This window comes from Amblyomma mixtum, chromosome 3 (genome assembly GCF_055824585.1).
Source record: "Amblyomma mixtum isolate Tamu chromosome 3, ASM5582458v1, whole genome shotgun sequence".
Classification (NCBI taxonomy): Eukaryota; Metazoa; Arthropoda; class Arachnida; order Ixodida; family Ixodidae; genus Amblyomma; species Amblyomma mixtum.
Window position 1 is genome coordinate 190,567,036 of NC_143014.1, and position 25,215 is coordinate 190,592,250.

A 25,215-nucleotide genomic window follows, 5' to 3' on the forward strand; every position below is an offset into this window, starting at 1 on the left:
TGCAAGTGCCACGTCTGCGGTATTTGGAATGCGACAGCGGTTTTTCCACTGGCGTCGGCATCGTTGTTTCTTAAGAAAATTTCAGTACAAAGAGGAGGAAGAACAACGCGTGCCTTCCCCCCCCCCCCCCCCCCCCTACTCCCGCCACGCGTGATTCTTGCACCGGTCCGCACACTTCCGCCATCCCGTTGTGATATTAAATTAAAAAAAACTTTCAGGGCTTGCTGCCCGCACAGAAAAATGACGCACAGAGACAGCTGCTGACCACACGTGGCAACGAATATGAGAGAGAAGAGTCTGAACTGCACGCGCAAAAATATTGCTTCCTCAGCTTCCGGCGTTCAAATTGGGGAAGTCGTGCCTCCGAGGACTTCGGGTTACGCCGTTCCGTGTGCTATCTGGCCAGAATCTTTCGCGAGCGGAAGAAATTAAACGAGATATATCGCGCGTTATTACTCGAGGCCAGAACCACAACACCTTTTCTTAACTGCATGGCTTGAGGGCTATAACAGCGCCTGTCCAGTGAGTATATTGGCTGAAACAGTAGCAGCGCTGTCATTTTCTTCAAGATTTTCTACGCTGTCACAGATTAAACAAAAGAGCGTAAAATTAGCTGTTTGGTAAAAATCTCTCTTGAATTGTGTGGCGTGTTTTGAACAAGTATCCAGAGTGCTTGCCAAGAAGCGCCAAACAATAATTTATGACCTCGCGAGTCGGCGACTGTCGTAAAAATAAAAACAAAATAATAAATAACTCCATAAATAACTCCATGCTAGCAGTTTATTTATTCAGTGTTTGTTTTTCGGCCAGACACATGCAATATAATAAACAGGCTGCCGTCGCGTGCTTCCATTTAGCTTTGGGTTATTTTATATGCCAGAGAATAAAAAGAAAAGCACTGTTCCAGAAAAGAAAAATGTAAAACTGTGTTTGAGTTTTATTTTTCCGTAGGCATAGTCGGCTTAACGTCATTCGCCTATTGGGATTATGTTAAGCGTGCGACTCTGGGCTTAGTTTACTTCCAGCAGCTTCTGACGGGTGTCAGAAACAAGCCGAAGGAAAGTTTGACAAGGGGCTCAAAGGAAAAAAATAAAGAGAGGTAAAGTGCGAGCAACGCTTGCAACGCCTCGGGCTTCCCTTGCAGCTGCCGCTGAACTTGTTGCCGCAGCAGTGCTTTCTGGCTTCTTTTTGCTGCCATTTACGCTAAACTCTTGAGGCTTTGTGCGTGCCAGTGTTACGCCGTTTCTTCGGTGGTACCTTTTGACGATGAAGTATACTGCGCACTGTACACCCCATGCACATTCAGTCGCCCGCTCGAACTGCTTTTAAGTCGGGCGTTGTCTCCTCGTCTTCCGTGGCTTTTCGCTCAGTCTTGTTCTGCTCCACTGTTATGTGGTCGAAGGCGCTTGCTATGAGACATCCAGCGCTGCTGTCGTCTCTTTGTTTTCTTTGTGACCGTCAACTGAGGAGGAGCACCAGTTTCTATTTCGGCCCCCACCATCGCCGTCAGTCCCTGCGGCATGATTGGTAACCACACTCATGCATTCATATTTACTATTGACTGAAAAGACGAGACTGTGACGCATAGAGATAAGACAAACACGACTAGCGTTTCTCGTGCCCACGTCTACTGATTCTTCAGTAATCTGGAAAATTGCAGCGCAGCAGTAACAAGGACGAGACGATAAGGACGCAAACACAAGCGCTTGTGTTTGCGTCCTTCTCGCCTCGTCCTTGTGGCTGCTGCGCTGCAATTTTCCAGTATGCAAAACCAACTAGCCAGTCACTATGTTTTAGCAATCACTGATTTAGGAAACCAGTACCAATACTAGTCGAACTAAATGCTTTAACTTTCGGCCTCAACTATTTTAGCGTTATGGCCCTATAACTTTGGCTTATTAAGTGAGCCTCGCTTTACTGGAATCCTGTTTGCTATTTTAATGCCCTTCAATCGGCAAAAAAGTAGAAAGCACCCACATGCCATTTTTTTTTCCTGAACATCATCCCCCGCGAACCGCGAACAACAAACCTCTCAAATCATCCTGATGTAATTCTCACCAATACTGGGTGAGGCAGCGTTTCTATGGCTGAATTTGCCCAAGTTCTCAATAACGCCTTCACATCAGTTTTTACCGATGAAGAGGTCTTTTTAGCCTCTATTGCTACCAATAATTCTAATACCTCAATGTCCGAAATATCTAGTAGTGAGAAAAGTATCTTATCTTTACTAACAAAACTGAAACCACATCAGCGTCTGATCACCTTGTGTTTAATCACGAAATACTCATTAATTTATCTGAAGACATTCCTCGCATCTCGTTCTCTATTTTTTCGCAGTCTCTAACATCTGGCTTGATTCCGCTTGAACGGCGGCTCGCGAAGGTTTCACCGATTTTCAAGACTGGCGATCGTTTATTACCACTCAGTTATCGACATGCTCATTAATTAGTGCAGTTTGCAAACTCCTTGAGCACGTGATTCACTGGCAGGTAATTACCTATTTAGAACAACATAACATCGTCTTTAAGTATCAACATGGCTTCCGTAAACGTTACTCGTGCAAAGCGCAACTTGCTAGCTTCGATCATGACCTAGATTCAGCTGCTGACGCTGGTATTCAAATTGACTTCATATTTCTTGATTTTTCTAAACCTGTTGACGGGGTACCTCACAACAGGTTTGTAACCAAATTAACAGTGATAAATATTGACCCTCTAATTATTTCATGGGTTTTTCTCTCTTCCATGTTTCAGGTTACAACCCTCAATAAACATAATTCGTCTTTCAGCCAAGTATACATTCTGTCGTCGCACAAGGAAGCGTGTTTGGCTCTTTACGTTTCTTAATTTTTATCAATGATTTATACCTTACTCCATTTCGTTCCAGATCAGACTTTTCGCTGATCATTGTGTAATTTATCGTAAAGTTTGTTCTAATGATGATTCCCAGGCCCTTCAATCTGACCTCGACTCAATAACTGCAAGGTGCTATACATGGCTCATGGAACGTATTCTTTCGAAAACAAAATTATCGTTCACTAACCGAATGTCACGAATTCAAACAGCGTACTCCCTAAATAATACTCCAGTCGAGTTAGTAACCACATACAGGCACCGCAGAGTTCACCTTCATTCCGACCTAACATGGAACTACCGTATTAACCTTATTCTTGCATCCCGTAATCGGTCATTAGGTCTCTTAAAACATAACTTAAAACATGCTCCTTTCCACCTCCGAACGCGTGCTTACACCATCCTAATTGAACTTGATATTGAATGTGCTACAGATATTTAGGGCCCTCATAAAGCATTCTGCAGAAACGCGCAGTTTGTTTTATTTAGTCTGATTGCTCACGTCATAGCAGCATAACAGCCTGAAAGAAACGCGCATGCCTTTAGGAATTATGCCTGCACGATTATCATCGCTTTTTCATGAACTGTACCGCCTCTCAGCCCTTCATAAAGACTTTTTTTTTTTTTTTGCCTTCAGCCACTTTGGGCAGTCGCCACCTTCCATTTAAAGTTAAACGTTTCTCATGGGATACATTCAACTACGCGTATTCATTCATACCACTCACAATAACTGAGACTGTAACCATCTGCCGTCACGTGTCGCAACTGCCACTGACGCTAGTAAATTTTACACTCTCGTGTCTACCATAACTACTGCTTAACTTCCCTGAGTACGTTGTTATAATATCAGTGCATTGTGTTCTATTTCCATTGTATTTCTATCAAGGCTGATTCTTGTTGTTTTATTTTGGTACTGTTATTTGTGCTAATTTGCATCAGCTGGTATTAATTTCCGACTGTCTGCTGGTTTGTTCATGCTTTAGTTTTTGTTTTCTTGTTTTACCTTTAAACTTTGAATGATGACTTATAGCCAGTTAGAATTGTTATTGGAATGTCACATGATATGTTTGCTTTTTTTTTCGTTTTATTGCGGTTTCATTGTTCAGTATTCTGATGCATTGCCTGTGCTCCCCTCCCTCTACGTAATATCCTTATTCGTCAGGGCCTGCGGGGGGATTTTGTATAAGGACATAAATAAATAAATATGAAAGATGTTTTCCTTTCAAGGAAAGAAATGGATGCAGACGCCTCCGTAAAACGTATGCAGCAGTGAACGTTCAAGCCTTTTCATGCGAATTTTCTGCAATGTCACCCTGATGCCATGTCGATGCGTCGATTCGCATCTCCACGTAGACGCAGCATAGAGTTCAGCTGTGCCGCCTCATGAATGCTCAACTACCGCACATTTGCATTAGATGATTACAAGCTCAATCGAAGGCGGCAGCCAATACGAGCAGCTCTAAGGATCGGTGCTGTATAGTTGTGTTCTTGTGTTTGGAATGTTAACGCAACCAAAGCGTGTAACGCGTCCAAAGTGTGCGACGCCCTACTTCGGGCAATCTTAGGCAAAAGAAAGTGACGTTGGGTAGCATGCGGATCCACATTCTTTACTATAGTGCATTCATGACATTCGCCTGCAGAATTATTCCATACCCGACTGTGCGTTCCGCCTGAAGAAAATTGCATCCGCACAGGTTGCTAAAGCATAACGTCTGGAGTAGGCTAGCCTGGGGCTAGCAGCAGTCCGACGGTAAAGTACGACATTTTGCAGCAACGCAAATTCCTCCAAACATGGCGATTTACGTATGCATCCGCAAAAAAAGGCTCCCTGTATACGCCGGGCGCGGCCCGAAGCATACCTCACATGGGCGTCTACAGTCTTCACGTTCCTTTTTATCTCACTGCGTCCCATCGCGTCGCGCGCCCGTGAGCTGAAATACATCCGGAAGGAAATAAATCCGCCAACGAGGCATGCCGCACGGCTCAAAGGCAAACATTGCCCGCCCGAGCGCGGCTCTTTCCCGAGACATGTGCGCGGCGACGCGGGCGCTTTTCAGACTCGGAGACAGCGCCCACAAGTGGCTGATGCGCCGCCCAAGCGTGACGCGGGTCCTTGCGAGGCATGTTTTTCCCTGCCCGACGGTGCCTTTTCGCAGGCACCGTCCTCCCCTCGCGAAGATGACGTGCATGATCTCGCGCGCGACGTTCCCCTCTACGAGGCACGCGCGCGTGCATCGGCGGGCCTGTGCTGACAACGCGTGTGATGCATATTGCCGCCGTTAGGAAGCCAGCCACGGCCACCGCGCCGCCTTCCTCGTGGGGAGCCTTTGAATTTCCGCACAGGCAGCGCTCCCCTGTTCTCGCGCCGAGAAGAAACACGGGCGCCTGACTCGCGCTCTCGGCGCAGCACAACCTGATCTGACGGATGCGGCGAGTCGAGAACACGATGAGTACTTTTTCTTTTTTTTTTATGGCGGAGACTTCAAGGCAACGGAGAATGTGGCGCCGAGGAAAAGTGCGGCTCTCACGGCGCGTCATATGGGAGTCTATCCAAAGTGCGGCTGAAGAGGCTGCAGAGGACTTTGGTTGGTTGATACACCTGACGACTGCCTAAAAACCGCACCGCGCCTTTGTAGAGAACTGCACTGTTCGTAAAATAACTTTGAAATTACTCGCGGTTCTCAACAGCGTGACGCAGTAGAGCGCTTACTATATCATTTTTACCCGTTTACCCCTCTGCGACTTTACGTGCACTTTTGCTTGTTTAGAGCAGTTCCATCTCCATTTTCGTTTTCGACTACGACAGAATTTTCGTTCAAGGCTTCCAGAAGCGCTAATATGTTTTTTTTTTTTTTTTTTTTCACGCGGCAAACGTAAGCTCAATCTATAGATCGCGCGTTGGTGGACATCTGAGTCAAACGCAGCTGTTTCAAGCATAGCTAGAACACTACGACCTTAGTTATGAATATCGCTTGCTGCAGGTTTCTGAGCCTGGTTTACACCTCCGCCATCCGTAGTGCTCTCTGAGCGTCATTTCTATTTCTTACCTTCCATGACCGGCTGACGGAATCTATGGGCTGAATTTCTTCTTCGTCCCCAGCAGCGGGTGCCAATGGAGCAGAGTTACAGAGCAAGCGCGTTAAAATAAAATAATGCGCGCTGTGGGCTGAAGTTTACAGTGACCAGTTTACACTTTAAGATAAGAAAAAGTAATAAGGGAAGTAATTTTAAGCACCGCATTTCATACGTTCCAGGGCGGAAAGTCAAGAATATCGCGCACGGCCGTCGCAGACGCGTGGCTTCCGGCGCAGTAAGCATCCTCAGAAAGGTTCCAATCTTCGATTTTGTTATGGTCTTTACGTAATCTAAAAATTGATCACCTTTTTCAGAACTATTGCGCAAAAAGATTCCACCGGCAACGCCCTTTTATACTCAACAACGATTTTTTTTTTCATCCGAACACTTTCTATATGACATAAGTTGAGGCTGGCGGTGTATTAGAGGTAGCTGTGTAGGCTATTTCCACTCAGGAATGAGAGCAGGCTCCTGCTCTTATTGTTGTCTGTAAGCCGATTGGCGAGTTTCCTCTTCCTAAGTGACTGTAAGTCGCACTTCCTGCCATATTCGTGTGCTTGAAGCCTTTGACCGTGCACAAGTCGGCAGCAGGGGGCGAGCATCCACCTCAGCGGCCAGCATGGAACATTTCGGGCATGTTCTGGGTTCTTTGTTTTCTTGAGAGCCCCATCGGTACGTCATAGATGGGGTATTGGCCGCCCCAGACCTTACCCTTCTAAGGGACACCTTTAATCTTGTTAAGTTATGAGGCAGGGCGAAAGTGCTTGGGAGAATCAGGGCACGTGTAATTTTCTTTAAAGAGGATGTCAAGTTGGGAAGAGCAGAGCGAAAATCAAAAGGGAGGCTGGTGGGGTTTGCAATAGTGTTCGGGGCTTGGTGTGTAAGGGTGTCTGTTTTACTCTGGTCAGCGCTTCTATCATCTCATGTCCAGTGTATCTGGATCCATTTCTTTAGTTGCTTTTTCAGAGAATGTATCTCCTGAGTTTCACTTACTTTCTTTGTAACTGTTTTTAAGTAGTTATATGGTCACTAAAGAGTCCTTGCTTATATGAGTTTCTGTTGTAGCACTGTTTTTTATGGCCTCCATAGCATCGCGGATTGCGTATAGCTTTATGACAAGCGGGACCGGATGTTCCGAAACGTACTCACGATGTAAGCTTACCTCTTTGTTTGTCGGCCTAGTAGCAGTTATTTTATAATCCTTCTCTGTGGTTAACGCATCCGCATATGTTATACACGTTCCTGTACATACATCAACCATAGTTCGAGTTGTCGGCCTTTTTACGGCGAAGTTTAGTAGTCTTGTTCGTCGTTATAGTCGTGCATGCCCGCGGAGGGCGATCTGCCAGTGTCGGTGTTTGCACTGTAAACTCACTGTATAGGGATGCTAATTATACACATTCCTGAAGAATCAGAAGGGGTATAAGTTTTGGCAAGACCTCAGTTGTGCGCATTGTATTCCTATTAATTGTTTCCGACTCTGTCCACTGTCGCCTCGTCATTCGTCGGAACTGTGTCTGATGTAGTATCCGGGGTAGAAGCACTGAACGTATACAAGACGCGTAGCCATCTCCGTCCGGGCTCCTGTTGCTCTACCGAGGTGATATGCGTTTTATGAATTGCGAAGAAGTCATTGCGTCGTTTTTCATTCTAGGGAGTCATTCTGTTATGCCAGGCTTATATGAATTTCTAGCCTAAGGACTCTCAGCTCGTCCACTTCTTGTAACGCCTGATTTGCAATTTCCAGCGTGAGTCTTTTAGTGGCCAATTGCTTTCTCCCGTTTATGAAAGCCACGTGAATGTAGCGGGACTTCTGTTGCGACTATTCCAAGCCTGCTTCATGGACGTGCTCTTCCAGTGTGCTTAAAGGCCTCTTGTAGAGGAAGGCTCATCATGCGTAAATCATGAACTGCACCTGTGGTATTTTAGCTAATTTCCACACCATTAATATCAATGCGATATATTAAGAAGTAAAGGGGCTAAACCTGAACCTTGCGGCACTTCTCTATTTGAGGCATCACAACCGATTTGTTGCCTATTTAGCCGGATAGAGAATGTCCTGTTCTTAAGCAGGTCGTGTATTACTTTCGTGATCTGGAAGATAATGCTCATATCTTCCATGTTCACAAGGATCTAGGCACATCACACGTTGTCACACGCCTTCTCCACGTCGGCAGCCACCACGGTGCTTATAATGTGGCTATGAGGCGATACATGTGTGACCTTTTCAGCCAGTGTAGCCGACCGAGTTTCCGTGCCTAATCTTGATTGAAACCCACTCTGTCGTGCATGGTATTTATGCTCATTTCTCGGCCACTATGACAGGTGCGCGGCAATTATCTTTTAACGCAGGAATGCATTTAACGGCTACAATTTCACCTCTCGTTGTACGCAGACTTTCCGCACGTCCCTACTTTCGTCCATCCGTCCGTCCCCACCGCTAGAAAACCCGGCAGAATAAAACACACATGGATAGGTATACGTTAGAGTGGGAGGTATAGGTTAGGCATAGGTTAGAGTGGCGCCCTCTAGGCGCCAGTATGATTAGTGGCAACGCGGCGCCCTGAGGCCTCTTGCCCCGACTCGAGTAGACTGCGCTGTTGTTCCTCTCACCTGGTATGCAGGTCGTAGAAGCTTGTGCACTTGGCACTTGGTGATGTTATAGCTTGCAATTAGTGCTGCATGGACAACAACTGCGTTGCTAAAAACTGGCGCTAATTCCTTACGCAGTGAAATACAAGGTGGAAAGCAAATATTTATATGAAAGACATCAAAGGAAAATTATATTTTATCCACATGTGAATGCACGATATTCTTACGAGATGATCAAGAATAGACTCCTCGAAAACGTTCCAGCTTTTTCACAGCGACAGCCGCATCTGCGACGTCCCCCGAAAAGCCGCGGGCGCCGCCCCACGCACGCAAGCCGTGCCTCACACAGTGTGCCACCTTTGCGGTCATTGGGTATAGACGCGCGGTTTTTGCCGTCAAACGTATGGAAATGCTTCTGGGGCGTTCTGTGCGCATCTGCGTAAGAGCTTAAATTGTCGGGTGGGAGGTGCGGTCGTTACACGCCGCCAAACGCGTCAAAGCGCTTTCATCGTCGTTCGGTATTTGAAGAAGCGCCAAGTGAAAGGCGCACCATGGCCGCCTGGATCGGACGCGCGGCGGGGCCCGCGTCCGGTGTACGCATGCATTTCTGCACTGCGGTAGCCTAGGCGAAGCATGGACCGGACCGCAAGTTTTTCGCAGATCTTACGAACTGTGGGGTTTAAGAGATAGGCTGTAATGACTGTATGCTTGTGCTAGGTTTTCCAGCCTTTGGTATCACGACCACCACCCACTGTTTCCAGTCTACTGGAATTCTCCTTCTTGTCATACCTCGCTTATATCAACCAAAGGGTCATAAACAGTTTCTCTTCTAAAGTCTTAAAGACTGCATATAAAACATAGTCATGTCCCGGCGTTGTTCTTCTGCTGGTTTCTTCTATAATAGCCATTAACTGCACTTCGGTAAATGGTGATGTCATCCCCGTCTTGTCAAACGCATACGCTGTCGGTGGTAGCACCGGAGGCTGCGCATGATTCGAGAACAAAAATACTGCTGTCTGATCTTCAACCTCCTCCGATGTGAGTTATAGGGCTAGACGAATGCTCTCAGCACCATCTTTCGTTTGCCGGCCCGTTTCTATGCATCTGGAAGTCCCCAAAAGGACCTGTCTGTTCCTGTGCACAAATGACGGCACCAGTCGTTCCACCTCCTATATGCCAGATACTCTTCATGACGGCGGGCCTGAGCGGGCCGTCATTTGGTTGTCGGATATCTTTCTTTTTACGTCTTTAGTATCCCGAGCAGCTTGTATCGCCACTTTTTTTTTCTGACGTGCCCATAGTGGTCGAAGGTGGAGATCGGGAGTTGGCTGATCCCATTTTACTGTTGTATTGGTGATGCGATCCTTAAGAACATCTTGTAATATTGGCACAGACGTAACCGAGCTAACAGCGTGGGTTCGAGTATCCTGCCGAACACCATCAAAGTGTGTTTGGAAACTTTTCTTCAAAGCTTCCTTGTTTGTGCCAAATTGAAACCTATGCTGAGGGTGGTGTGGTCACTACCAGAGGCAGCTAATTCTTCCTCCCACTGCGGTGCATCGGGACCTTTCCACCAAGTCGGATTTGGTGTGTGTTCGTGTCGCAAGCAGCGTTGCGACCATGGGGTGATTTAAGAATGTAAACTTCATTTCTGTAAAGACGTTGTAAATTTGATCGCCTCTTTTCAAGTGATGATCGTATTCCAAGCCATGTGAGGTGCATTACAATTTCCGCCTATTAATAGAGGTCTCCCAGGCTATGAAAAACGAATGAGTTTAAGCCATCCAAGAATGATTACTGTATTTCTGTGTCGAGTGTAAAGGAGCAGTGGAGTTAGTGGCGGTTTGTTCTGGCGCGTGAAGTACCGCAACTACTTCCTGCTTACTGTTACACCACTTGCTCAAGTCAACTGGTGTTTGGGTATTGTGGGGCTTTTATATACATATATAGAAACGCTTTTCCTGTCGTTTCCGTCTCGGCTCACGCTCGTTAATTTGGGATGGAAGAAAACTGGTGGCCAATATGTACAGTGTAGAACATAACAGATTATGATCCTGTGTCAGGAACGCCCAGATATGCAGCTTGCCGTATGATAACTTTGTTTTAATTTCTCTAACTTCATTGGAGAGCCACCTGCATTCCCGCTGTGTAATCACTTGTTGACTTTTGCGGCCGTTTCTAGCCATGATGCATATTGCTTTGAATAAGTTGTGTCGGTTTCCCAATGCTCTCTAGTACTACCCCCAAGGTACTGTGCTAGCGGTAGGTTTACGTTTAGAAACATGCATACACAAGCTATGCTGCGTTACTGCATGCAGGCACCTATTTCTGTCGACCTGAAATTTCCTAGAGCCGCTCTTTTATGCGCGATTTCTTCTGGATCATCTCTGCTTCTTTTTTTTTTTTTTTTGCTGTAAGCATTGCAATTTGCTTGTCTATTTCATACTGCTGGCGTGTACAGTCCTCTAGTTCTGGGAAATCGTCGGCAGTGCACGCTGGCGTCATGCGTTTTTCTCTTCGCTTAGTCCAGCGTTGGAGCAGATTCTGTCTTGTGCTGAGAATTCTCCGTGAGAGGTTTTATTGCTTCAGTCACCTCATCAGGCAGCTGCTGCGAAAGAGCAGAAAACCTGTTCTGCACAACTAACTGCGTACTTTGTTTCCGTCGCCCTGACCTTGCTAACTCGAGCTTTCGTTTTTCGTCCTACAGCGAGAAGCGAACTCATAAGCGGTAGCCCGCATGTGAATTTCGCCTCGGCCGTTTCTGTTACGCAGTCTGGATTGACTCGTTGGTTCGAACTCAGTAAAAGTGGCCCTTGTGAATGCGTTGCGGTCTTTGACTACGTGAGGTGTCTTTGTGTGCTGATGCGCACATGAGTAATTATGAGTAGGCGAATTTTGAAACGGGATCCGATAACATTCGCGTTGTACTCTATTAATCATTTCAATTGACTGCCATGAGCTGTGGCAAAGCAGTGCCACCTATGTTGCAGAGATGAAAACAAATGCGAATAGCTTGCGCTGAGGTACGATAGGGTGTATTATGACCGTGTTCGGTTTGAGTTTTGGTTTATGGAGTTCTACGTTCCAAAGCGATTCAGGCTATGACGGACGCCGTAATGGAGGGCTTCGGTAATTTAGATGACCTGGGGTTCTTTAACGTGCACTGACATAGGAGTTCTGGATTTGAATTCGGAGGACCGGCAGACGAAACCTTTGAAGACGTCAACTGGTCCGAACACGGCGCCCGGGGATAACACGACGGTTTCGCCCCTGCGGGTGGCAGCGTGGGTGCAACCCTTCGCGACCTCTTCGGGCTTCAGATGGGTAGGCAGCGGCGACCGGACCTGTGTGCATCATGCTTTGTGCGGGTGTCAACCACTGCGATGTCATGGAACCGTTACCACCCGAGCGCCTGTGATGTACGCGTCTGTGTGCTGTTGTGGTCAATGAATGCGACGCCAACGGAGACGCAGACCTCCTTTATGGCCTCTCTTTCCGTCTTTTTTCTCTCACTCCAAACTTTATCCCTTCCCTCATGGCGTGGTTGAGGTGTCTACCAATATGTGAGACAGTTACTGCGCGTTTCCTTTCCTCTAAAATGACAATCCCAACGGAGACGCACAACGGCCAATTCAGGGAGCAGCGTGACTGCAATCCGTGCGTGATCTCTTCGGGCGGCGTTGGGCTCTTTTGAGAGGCCTCCTAGAGACTCCGAGCGATTTGTCAACGGGCAAGGCGTCGCACCGAACGGGCGATGGCGTTCCGTGGACACCCTGGCAGCGCTGCAACACGCTGTCGCGTTCCACTCTTAAATGTGAAGCTTAAGCGTCCTCCAGTCTTTATTTCGCAGTTTGGCCCCGTTACTGGCAAAAATAACTTGATTAATGCTGGTGAGCCAGGCGACGAATGCGGCCAACTACGCCATGAGTACATCTGTGCATCGTAGAGGCCCTATAACCACCTGTAGGCATGGGAGAACGGCTCTCTTCCTTATTATTCTGTCCTCTGGGTTTAGCATTCGCACACTCCCGATAACATCGGCCTTGAGAAGGAAATTTAATTCTTAACTAAGCGCAACGTTATTAGAAGCACGAATCAATCAAAAGGAGTAAGTGATGTTAGCATTTCTGGAAATGGTCTGTTGCTTCCACAGCGACAAACTTGCTGATTCAGCGCAGCTCGAAGCCTGTGCAGCTTAATCCTTATCTAAGAGGGAAAAAAAAGAAGAGAACAAACGGGACTACAGCATACTCTACTGCGGAGATACTCGCAGCATATTTGGTACCACTGTTTCTGCTTCACGTTGAAAAATTGCGTCTGGGGGGAATTTCCATGCTATCGAAGTTCCGTCAGTCGCATTTCCAGATTGAAATAAGCACGCTTATAAATTGTTCCTTCTAGATATGCATTTTATTATCTCGAAAGCGATTTCTCTAATCGAATGTCAAGTTAGTCTTGACAACAGCAGACGCACGCTGCTGCCATTAGAAGGGAAAAAAGAAAATCACAACCACCACCATCCACAACAAAAACAGAGTAAAGTTGCCAGAAGAGCACATCGATCAGTTGCTTGCAGGCGCGCAAACCGATGTTCTGGGAAAGACGGGGCGCACTCCTGGCCAGCACAAATGTCAGCGGTTCCGTAGTCGCAATTACAAAGTTCACCGCCCTCCGCTGCCTCTTTGGCGAAGGACTGACAGCGCGGCCACTTTTCGATCGGGCACTACGCTCGGGAATGGTTTCGGAAGTCTAGATTTTCGTGCATATTAAGAGATCCAGGAGAGGCCAGATATTGATATAGTTATGTACCCCATTTGCCAACAGTAACCGAGCAACAGGTTCTTGCTCCTAAACCGTATAATGGAGTCATTGCGGCACTCCTAAGGACCGAAAGGTGTCAGAACGTGAGGAAAAGGGCTGACCTACCTCTACAGAGATTCATAGCTTAAGGGCTTCCCTAAGTGCTTCGCTACGTGGCTAACAGACAAATCACCTGTGCCCGGTTGCTTTTGGCAAAGACTGTACCTTAGTGTCCTTCGTTGACGTCACTTCGTTACTGCTCTGCGCTCAATTTCTCGGAAAGTCCAAATTGGGCGTCCTTTCAAACTTGTGAAACTTTTGGATACACGAATTAATTACTTTTAATGAACGCACTGCCTTCTGATGTGCGGCGCAGAATGATTGTGTGGGCAGTGAACGTGACTGTATTCTTCTTTTTTTTCGGCGCGTATGTATCTAATGCCCGAAAACTAAGTCCGACGCTGCTAGTGGTTTTAACGTCTCCTAAAGTTGATTGTTGTAATTTCTAGTTGGATAAAAACGCGAAGATTAGTGCAAAAAGAAACAGGACAGCATAGTCGGTGGTGCTCACGGACATTCTTGTGGTTCGATTCTTTAAATCCCTTCCCGCGGAAGGTGCGGCCGCTGCCCGTTGCAGCCTCCACAGTAGAGGGCAGTGTGAAGAAAGACTTTTTTGCTGATGCAAGTCTTACTAGGCGTAAGGTAGCTAGCTCGAAAATACGGACTTATACCAGCAACAAGAGATACGCAAGTGCTATGATGTTTATTATTTAAACGGCGTCATGCTGACATAACCGCATATTTTATAATACGTCGGAGCACGGCCCGTTCTGTAACGCGTCGAGTAAGCCAGAGACGCGGCGTTCTTCTTCACCTGCGCGCACGCACAGTCAAGCTCTTTAAGCTCCCCTGGCCATTACAGAGAGTCGTCTTTCTTTGAGCGGAAGCTCGTCGGAGTTATCTTTTTTCCGTTAAGCGACCGTGGTCTCGGCGCTAAGCGATCGGAAACAGATTCTCAGGGAGGCGAAGCAGTTGTACTTGGCCCAGGGCTCAACTGCTCCCGCGGGTCACTTTGGGGCGGCCGGCCGAGAACCGGGCGGCCGCAAATCCATTCTGAGCCCCGTGCCGGGCAACGGCACACGGCGCAGCGCCGGCCCGGAAACAAATGAGGCCAGCCGCACGGGTTCGCGGGGGCCGATCTGCCCAGGCGTGCATTGGCGCGCCGATTGCTCAAAGCCGCCGCTCGACGACGAGGAGGCTCCTGCGAGCGCCGGATGTTACGAGGTGCAGTTTCCGCTCCCCTCCAAAATCCCGGGGAATGTGAAGGGCGAGCTCCGCTCATGTTGACAACGCAGGAGTGATAGACAACCGATGAAAGACGGGCAGCAGCGCGAACGTTCTGCACAAGTGTTTACGGATCGTTACGCCCCGCACGCGTTGAGGTTACGGGTTTGGTGCCCTCAAGATTGGGTTAGCACGTTTCCAACAATCGTCCTCGATATCAGTACGAGAGAAGTCGCCAGTTCTCTATCTCTGCGAAAGGAATTAAGTCGGGCAGTATATAGCGAACGCATTTCTTAGAGTGTTGAGGAGCGATTATTAGAAGCAGGTTGGCAAAATACAAACACCCTATTTAAGCACTACGCCACGATGGCGAAACTGCACGCATTCACGAGTGCAAACACACATGCACGCGCAGAAAGAAAAAAAAATGTTATTACAGTGATAGGAATCTGCGGTCGTTTTGCTGGTCGTTGAAGAAGGAAAAGGAAAGGTTTTGTTGTTGTCTTCGCTACTTCGGTTTCAAGATTGTGGCTTGTATTCTTTGTGTTTCTCTGGTTGAAAAGTTTGCAGTGTCCTTTCGTCGTCCATTGCGCATGATATGAGCCACAGCTTATTGATGGTTATTCTGCTTGAAACTTTCTTTGTTGCGGGTAAAAGTTGAATAATCACGTTGATTCTTGCTAGACGAGAGTCGCGCCGCGTGGTAGGATCCTTATAAGGCTTGCTCCCTCTTACTGAATGCACGTCACTTCTTACAGATTTTCTAATGTACATGGGAAGCTTGAATGTCGCACAAAACTCGTGGGCAGTTTTAAACGCGGTCCATTTCTGTTGCTTCAGATGGCCCTGGGACTAGAACATTCGGCTAAAAGAAACGGACGGTTTTAATACGAGAATCTATGGCTCAAGGGCATTAACGCCACGGAAACGCGATTGACTTTACCCGCTTTGTTTTATTTAAACAAAGGACCCCTATTTATCCGTTCCTTCCAAGCTTAAATGCTTGTAGGCTCCCTTGTATTCTTCTGTGTATAATCAGGGTACAACTGCAATCAGTGACAATGTTTCAAGTTTTGATAGCCCATGACGGTTTAGTCTTTTTCCATCGCGGACGCTCAAAGCAAACCTAGTGTGCTATCGCACCGTGTTTAATAAAACCTGAACGTTTTTAACTGTGCAGAAACGAGTAAAGAAATGAGACTTTTTGCAGTTTCTATTCTTCAACCTCAATCCCCGTCGAGTTCATCCTGGCCTTTTCCGGCCCACATCCGACAGCATGGACCATGACATCCTTTGTGCTGAGGCATGCGGCAGTGGGTGCTTTAGTGGCGATAACGAACTTATTTGGGTTTCTTGACCGCACTCGTCTCTCGCGACTTTGCCTCGGCAGTCGTTGGCGTTCGGCGCGGGTGGCGCTCGGAGGCGCGCGCCCAAAGCGCCGCATACGAGCGCCGGGCAGAAGGTCTGGGCGCCTTGTTTCCCGCCACGGGGCGCTCGAGGGTGCCGAGCAACTCGCGGCGGCGGATCGATGCCGGACGCATCTGGAAGGCGGGCGGCTCCGTGACGGCCAGTCCGCCTGTCGACGCTCGCCGAGGCGCCCGCAGCCTGCGCCCGCCGCCGCCTTGGTCGGCGCTCCTGGGCCTCCCTCACCGGGACATCCCGGCGCTCACCCGCGCGGGGGCTCCTTCCGGCCGGCCTCGCTGGCCATGTGACTCGCCGGCTCCCCTCGCCGCCAGGTAGACGGCCCGCTGGTAACTTGTTCCGCGGACGGGCTTGACAGCGTGCACGCATCCTAGCGCGCCGAGTCTGGGCCTTGGCTGACACTTGTTCTCTCGTTGGCCGCGTTGAATCTCACTGAGCTAAGCTCGCCGCGGCAACTCTTTTCCTTCTCACTGAGCGTAGACTGGGGCCATACGCTGTTTCGCCGAGGCAGAGTAGAGAGCTGTGATTGGCGACGCGCAAAGGGCCTCTGTAGAGTGCGCTGTGGCGAGAAGTGAATTGTTTTGCAGTGAATCAAAAGATTTCGCGGTGAAGAGGCGCGAACACTTTTGATCTCTGCGAAGGCCGCGTCGAAAGCGCATGTAGTTGTGTACGTAGATCTGGCGTCGTGGCATAGGTCTGGCTCAAGAAATTTTGTGCGTGCCTGTGTGGACAAAAGGTAGATTTGCCGGAGCGTGCCCCGAGACTAGATATTTTTCATGCTCGAATGGTGTTATTTGTAATCGTTTTCGACGAACTGACTACGAAATAGCTTACCTTGCAACGATAAGTGTCTTGATACATGAGCTTTGCTACTAATGTGTGTGAGCAGCAAATTTAGTGTTGAAAAGTAGCGTCATACTTGCATGGTGCTTGCCTCGAGTCTGTCTAGGCTTCCTCTGTGTCTCCATAATTGTGTAGTTAGAAGCATACGCATCCCATAAGGATTTCTTTGAGTCTTCTGAAATTTTGCTTGACGTACAAAAATATTCGCTTAATACAGTGTTGGGACGATTGAGGCACGGCCGTGGCAGTGTGTCGGTTTTTGGTTTCTTCTGGACGGTGGCGTATATTGTGGTGTTGAGCGCAGGCTGGCTCCGTCGCCAAAACAGAAGAATTTGATGGCAGTGCTGCTGTCGAGACGTCCCGGAAGTCCCGACTTTAAAAACTAAATAAGCGTCATGAGGGTTTAGCCGGCTTTGAAATACGACGCAATTCGTCGAAGACCTGCTAAAGTAATACTCTTGTGGGGCTGATTTCTGCGCAAAGGCGGAATTAATTCTGGACGACCGTATAGTTGAAATCTTGGTGTATATATCGAGTTGTTACCGACCAGATCTCGCTGTGAAGCCCTCTTCATGCACTTTAGAGGAAAGTATTTTGTACTCAAGTGTAGACGCAAGATACACATTTCTCGTTTTTACTGACGGTCGAGTAACAAAGTATTTTTCCTTGCGCGTGTAAAATTACGCCTGTGTAATTGCTGCCTTATCTTAGTCGTGTTCCCATTTTTAGCGAGCAAAAAAAGGCCAAACCGCGCCTAATTGCTGTTATTTTAAAGTGAGCCTTATTATATAGTCACAGCAGTTTTTCCCACTAGAGAAAGTAGCTTTCATAATATTTTTGTAGATGAACGAGCTAGTTGTTCGTAGAATTCGCACAATTTTCACTGGGTACCTTTAGTGCACAAAGCTACGCTGCGCGAAACAGTGCTCCTTCTCTCGAGCTGGCAACATTATTCCGAGCAGAATAAATTAAGATAGTTTGTTCTTGTTTTTAGATTGAGGCATCCTGTTAATATCGACATAGAAGCGAAACAAACCGTCTTCTGGCGGAGCCTGGTTTTATTTTATGAGCTTATAGCCCGGATATACTTGGCTGACGCAATCTGCGCTGTTTGACGCAGCCGATGGGCAAAGCAAGAAACGGGGAGCGAACAGATTGACATTTTGGAGCCCTGCCGTAATTCTCCCCGCTCTCCTTTAATAAAGGTGGGAAGAGTAGGGAATCTTACGCCCACTTTTCCCTATAATCAAGAGCTGAATAGCACAAGGACAAGGTCGCCCCGAGAGACCTGTACTTTATGCTGTTCTCATAGTGTTCTGCCTTACGTGTACTCTAGCGAGGCGTGAACTGTAGAGACGTGTCTTAGAAGCCCGTTGTTCTGATCTTATTTTTGCTCTGGTAACTGGTTTGCTGGCGTTCTTGCGAAGCCGCTGGTACGGAGCATATTGCGAGCGTGTCCGGCCGAGGGAAACCGTATAAACTTGCACTTACGAACTGCTTCCAGTAGTGTGCCAAGGATTGGATATTTTGAAACGAGAAAACCTGAACGCAGTAGCTTTAGCCAACGTATCTCTCTTTTGTAGGGAACACGTTTCTCACTGGTTCCTGAGTTGCGCTGCCCGTGTTGTTTTAAGACTTCCAAAAAGTTCGCGGTTATCTTACTGTGGCTGGTATTTTTTAAAAAATCAGCAGTACAAAGTAATGTGTCACAGAAAGTTATTTTAATCAAAAGTGCCAAGTTCCAGGAAAAAAGCTACTGACTTGCATTACTTTTCACTACAGAAGTAATTTGTCACATAGCACAGTCAGTGAGCCTAGGAGCCCGCAAAACGGCAGGAACACAACAGCAAATGCGTCAGCTTTGCGACTTCGGTAAAACGGCGTAGCACGTTTTCAAAGGACGACATTGTTGACCCTACACTGCAAATTTCGTTTCTTCGAAATGTTTCCGAAAATGTATAGAGGTCCACAAATTTAGGAATGTGTAGTTTCAACAGCCCGTAGTGCTAAGCCTCCTCCTTTATGAATGTTCGCCGATAGTGCACTTTAGTAGTCTCGGAGCCCAAAATTATCGAGCTCTAAAGATGGGCTGTGTGCAATCGTAAAAAGAAAAAGACTGGTCTCGGCAGTCACTCGCAGCTCACAGGAAGCAAGCCCAGCACACACCACCCGCGTGTCTGAATCCTTTCGGAGGACCAAGTTTCCATGTTCAGAGGGACCATTGGCCCAACGGCGCGTTGCAGGCCCAGTTGGCCCATGTAACCTGAGGGCAACAGTAATCCCCAGCCGCATCAAAGTACGCAGAAGCGGCCAGCACTGACTTACATTTGTGGCGATTCCAGAAAACGCTCGCCGATCATCGCCCCCAGCTTTAGACCGACAGTTCTACTATATTAGGGCTCGAGAGCTCTCGTGAGCACAGCGTCATATTTCAAAGTAAGCGGCTCTGACTAGCGCCGGCAGGCGGGCGTCACGCGCTGACTCTGACTGTTCTTTGAGACGGACGCTTGCGCGAACGGTGTTCGAGTGCGCCGAGTTGTGCGGGGACCTCCTGTCTATGTGGTGCGCGAACTGAAGCGGGACGATGGCAGAAGCCAAGTGTCGCTCGCCGGGCAGCCGGGCGGGCGAAGCTGCAGCACCCAAGCGCCACAGCGGTCGGCCCCTGTTCCTGATCTCGTCGCCGTCCAAGAGCTCGAGCAGTGGCGGCCTCTGCCACCCGATGCTCATCAAGGTGCAGCTCAACGATGACCAGCGGCGAAGCTGCAGCGTCGACATCCCCAGCTCCCGCACGGTCGTCCCCTGGACACGGTGAGTGGAATAGTCGTCGCGCGCACCCAGGAGCGAGTTACGGTGATCCGCCGCTAGGGAACTCAGCACCGTGCTCGATAAACCATTCTGGCATTAGTAACAACATCGAGGCGAAGTGGGCGATTCTGAGTGTGTTCACCTAATTTTTGCAGTTAGCGCTGCCTTAAATCGAGGAGGCTACTGCCCACCCAATCGGCCATGTTAGCGCAGCGAACACCGAAGGCATGATGGGCTCTTTGTATATCACTAGATCTTCTTGTAGGGCTAGTTCACGCACATTAATTATTAGGAAAAGCACTGCGTGCAAAGGCGCACCACGAAAGAAATCTAAGAAGCCATAGGTGACTCGTGTATCGTCTATGTCTTGTCAGGTTTCCTTCGCTGAATGTCTTTGTGCGCAACGCTTATCTTTGTGGCGCTTTGAAATCGTCTACTTTGATAGTTTTTGGCCTATGATTAGCTGCGTAACGCCACCGGACCAAATACGCGTATGTGCGTTTTCAGGAAAAAGGATGAGCGCCTTTTCATCGAGAGCGTACGAAAGTACTTCACTCGGTACCGTACGTTTTCGATATCGTTGAAAAGCGCCCCACAGACGACCTCTCCCGATCTGTTCCCAAGAGAGGCCGATGTGTTCGAGGAGGGGCGCGTGTGCCAGGCTTTGCTCCATGGCGTGTCTTCATTTTCTGGATCTCTATTTGAAGCTCTTGCTACCTGGTGGTCTACCGCAGTGCGATGAAAGTTTTGGTATCATCTCAGGCGTGATGCCGCATTCGCATATATATATTCATTACTCATTGCAATGGAAATCGTCTTGCTTCAGGCATCGGTGGCGGCACCGAGACGATCGCCCATCTATGTTTTCACTACGCTTGCTTTCAAAAGCAATTATAGAATGACTTTCCTTTCCCTACCCAGCATTTAAAATCCTTGTTAGGAAGACGAGTCTTAGAGTGCTGGTTTCAAGAAGCATGAGCGCAAAAACCGATTAAAGGCGATGCTCTTCCCTTAGCAGTCGGCAGTTTGACGCCACTGTATATGACGTTGATGAGGCTTCATTCGTGGATGGGTGCCACGTACGAGACCTGCCCTTTCGTAGTCAATTACTTCTAATTTCTCGTCACCTTGCCCTCAACAGATGAGAGAGCGGGTGTAAGCTGTAGTGTATTTCCCGTTCCTTTCTTCACCCATATTCGTTTTCTTAGAGGGTGTCTCAAGCTCGCGTGTAGCTTCGGTACGTTAAACCCAACATAAAAATTCAAGGAGGCACTTAGGGCAACTTACGTGCGCTAATGCGAAAGCATTTGTGCCTGCATTCTGGCGCCATCTGCTGGGCCAGCGTCGTACATTGCGAGGAGGGTTTTCGGTGGGTGCCGCATGATGGCGCTACGACACGTCAAGCAAAAAAATAAATTTACGGGAAACATTCTTTCGTACTCGGTAAATTGCGGCATCTGTAATTTATATGCTCATAATTGCTCATGTACGCTTCTAAGACAACTCTGCATTCAATAGATGTGCCTTTATTCAGCTGCAAACGTCAAACCGTCCGTCGAACGAGTACTTATTTTCTGTTTCGCGCAAGAGTCTGTACAGAGATTTGATAACGATGCTCTTTCCGCCACCATTGTATCGTTCCGGGTCTTTTGGCCCCAAGGGTCATGATGTTTTAACGCGAATGTGCAAGATGCCGATCCCTCCTTGCACCAAAAAGTTTTTCTACAAATTACACACCGAAGCTCTACCTGTTTACACGTGGCTCCATAGAAGAAACATTTTTGTGCCTTCTGTTAACTGCCATCTGTGCAGTGTACCTGAAACCACTGAACAGTGTTTTATTAACTGCAAGGGTGTGATTCTGTTTTGGGATGCATTCCAGAGGACGCTAAAGAAAGACTTTGTTTTAAATTTCTACAGTGTTCATTACCTTGCGGCTACTCAACCTGATTACGAACCATATGACATGTTTTTCCTCATTGGACTTCATAGCCTGTGGAAAACGCGCATGCTGTACCGCAACGCTGAGCCTCTTGTTTCAGCCGGAAGCCACTTTAGTCGACTGATGCTCCAACTCGGGGACATTTATGATGAGAGGGACTTTATACCGGACTGGTTACCACTGTCGTTGCGGTGTCTATCTTTTAGCCGCACTTTTAGGTGTGTTGTTTTCTGTCTAGCTAGTGAAGTGCCGTCACTAGCGTCGTGCTTTGTAAAGAATCTGTATATATCCCTTTTCTGTACATACATAACCTCGTGTGTGTAGTAAATACCATGCTGAAAAAAAAAGTAAGAACCGTCGTGGCGCAGTGGAATCGTCTGCGTGTCTGCGTCTACCACGACGCAGGCCCGGGTTCGATTGCCGCCTGGACCTGAGTTTTCGTATTTTTCTACTTTGACAGTTAGTGCCTTTTTGGATTATGGACTGTATTGTGGATTATGGTTTGGCTTGTAGCATTATGGACTGGAATATGAATCGTCTTGTTGGATGACTATGGATTGCATTGTGGATTTGCTATGGATTAGTGAAAGCGTGACACGTCCTGTCCGCGCCTCTCATGAGCCATAAAAGGACATATTAAGGCGAAAGCCTTAGTATCATACCATTTGTTTTCCAAAGCGAATATTTACAGCATCTGCTTGGCCATGGTTTGCCTTCGGTAAAAAAAAAACACTCATTAGCGACCACAAATGACTAAGTGACCGAAATACACGGTTGCTGTGCTTGTAAAATTCCCTACGTACATTCTGATAGACAAAATGTGTAGTTAGTCGTCATTGTTATGATGAATAAAGACGCTGCAGGAAGTAAGCCCAGTTCTATGAGCATCAGAAGTAACGAAAGCACTTTTTTATCACTACAGCTAAAGAGTATCGTTAACATTTCTTGAAAGAAAACCATGACTCCTTGCGTTTTTGTTGTTTTTAAGTAAGTGGTGCATCATTCGGTGTTGCAAGCTCCCTAAATGGTGCTTCGAATTCTGAAGTATTGAATTAAATAAAAAATAGACATTTTAATCGGCCATAGTAAGCTGTCTGAAGTGTATGGTCATACTTAATTAGCGCACTATCTTTACACGAGTACTGGGCAAGGAAATTGGAATTTTCTTATCACGTGGTCACCATAAGGCAAAAATAAGCAAGAATATCCTCAACATGGAAAAGGCCACCAGATAAAGGGCACGCCGAAGGGAGGCAGTACCATGGACTCATAGACGACCTCGAAGTGGCGGGCAACTGTTGAATATATCAGTCTACCACTCAACGCAGTTTACGTAGGCTGATATGCGGCTCATAGCCCTGTACAGCATGACAGTGACTGAAGAAAAGCAGTAAAATAGTGGTGTTCGCAAAATGTTAACACCACCTCATTAATTCCTTCTTCACACTGGTGTACTTCTTGCCAAAAGTGCTGTCACATTGGCGCAATTCCAATTTTACTTCACTAATTCGCCTAATTCGCGGAAAGCTGCGCCAAACACTGGCAGCGTCAAGACTTCAACGCGACAGCGTTCAGCGGCCCGTTCAGCGGAAAAGCCGATGTCGTCGTCCAGGGTGGCGCGAGTGAAGAACCCCCAGAGAAGCAACCTTACCTGGGTAACGTGACCTTGTGATTTCATCACAGCCTGCCCACCGGAATGTGAGCAAACTGACCACCATAGCAAGAGGCTGTTAAATTAAAGATTGGTCGCTAGAGGTTGCTCGGTGAGAGCAGCCTGGGCCTTACAAGCCCCACCGATGGCAGCACCTACCATCGCAGATCACTGGTGCATCGCACCACTGCGCCGGGAGTGGTATCAAGACTCCCAGAGCTCTGCGAATGCAAAGTATAGAGTGACCAATTCCGCATGTTTGGGCATTTACCTATTAGCGCTATCGCTTCACACCCTTAAGGCAAACCTGCGAACGAAGTAAGCGCGCTATCCCCATGTATCCAATCGCATTTTGTCGCTCGCACCGTTTTTTCCGTGCTTGTGTTGTGTAAGGTAACAAGTCGGCTTGCATCACGTTGCCAGGCTTACGTTACAAAGATGCTGGAATTGTTTAGGCGGAGGTAATGAGGGAGATGAAGTAAGGGTTAGGGGTGCGTAAGAAGCCTCAGCTTTCACTGCAGGAAACCTCGAAATAGAAAACAGCCTTCGTGCGGTAATATGAGAGCTCAGTTTTTCTGAAGGGTTTCTTGTTTGCTGGGACGGCCTGTTTTCCTTGAGAGGTATGTTTCCATCTGTTTTAGGAATAAGTCCGGTGAGGCCAGTGTAAAGTTGGAATAGCACTTCGCGAACAATTTTTCTCAATACTTGCTTTAAATTCCATCTTCGTCGTTAAAACAGCGCGCCTTTTTTAAAGCCCCTCGCTCCTCTGGCAAATTCGCGGCATTTTTTTTATAGTCGAGCAAAAATGAAAAGGAAAGTACAGAAAATTATCCATGTGCCCTTGGCGGGACTGTAGGCGTTGAATAAATGTGGTCAAGCCGAATGCAACGTTGTATTACAGAGGCAGCCTGGCGTTTCTCCGTCACCGTGTAAAAACTTTCTTGCATCCGCAAACAAGAATACGAATGTCTTATTCAGCGGTAAAGTGCTTCCTATACTTTTTGTCCACATTCAGCAGCAACGTAAAATCTCGAACTTTACGGTGCGTTTGCCCAATTTTTAGATTTTTGAATCTACTTGCAGAAGGAAGGTGCTAGCACCGAGCAAACTTTCGACTAATTTTCGGTCGTTTTTTTCTTTGCGCTAGATCAGTGGCACAGGTACAAGGGCGCAATTATATCTTGGTTTCTGAAACCTTGACGAACGCAGGAGAAATACAATATGAGTACAAAAGCGAGGGGTCAAAGGCCTCATTATTTAAATATTGATAAAGGCTTTTTCTCCTTTACCCTCCTGACTGACTTGCGATGAACAACAAAGAAGGCTTTGCTGTGAAGAAGCATGGTGGAAAAAGGAAAAAGGAAATGAAATTCTCTTTGCTTATACGGCAAAATAAACACCAGTGCTGAGGCGTAAGTACATCTCGTTTCGGTAACAAAGTGAAACGCTGGTTGTTGCAAAAAGGACTAGAGTGAGGTGGTCGCTGTTTTTCCCCCCCTCGTGGCAGGAACGCATAAACTCGCTTGGCAAGCCGTTTCTTCTTTAGTCTGTAAGCATGTCTTCACGCTGGCATTCAACCTAGCACGCAGTCAAATGAGATTTGTGGATAGAAAATGTATTCCTTTCGGGGCAGCTTACTTCGCTTGCAAGCAGCAAAGGAGTGATCTCATTTTCCTGCTTACAAGCATCTGTTGGCCTGCCAGCGAGGTCACAGTTTTAAGCCTGACTCCTATTGCTGGTAACTTCCTCACAATTTTCGGAGACTGCCTTTCTCTGTATGCCATTGTGGGTTTAGGAGAAGCTCGATTCCGCCAATTCTATGCTGCAGGTGTATTCAACGTGTGTATTCCAAGAATAAAAGCAATTTTATTTAGTCATGACACTGTTGTAAAGTTTTGAGCGTTTAACTATAGCGAACGGCCGTCCGCGTTCTCCCATTTTCATGCGCC

General features: G+C 47.5%; 1 protein-coding gene across 2 annotated transcripts in view; it reads left to right on the top strand.

Moving 5' to 3' along the window:
* The window catches only part of LOC149353062 (GTPase-activating Rap/Ran-GAP domain-like protein 3), an 829,394-nt gene that overhangs the window by 219,533 nt on the left and 584,646 nt on the right, over positions 1 to 25,215 (top strand). The window contains exon 1 of one of the 2 annotated variants that reach the window (XM_089582254.1): positions 18,632 to 19,676. The exons of the other annotated variant lie outside the window; for it this stretch is intronic. Within the exon in view, the coding sequence (XP_089438380.1) occupies positions 19,453 to 19,676 (224 nt within the window). The 5' untranslated portion in view covers positions 18,632 to 19,452. Of the gene's footprint in view, positions 1 to 18,631; positions 19,677 to 25,215 lie in introns of those variants that run through there. 2 annotated transcript variants of the gene reach the window in all.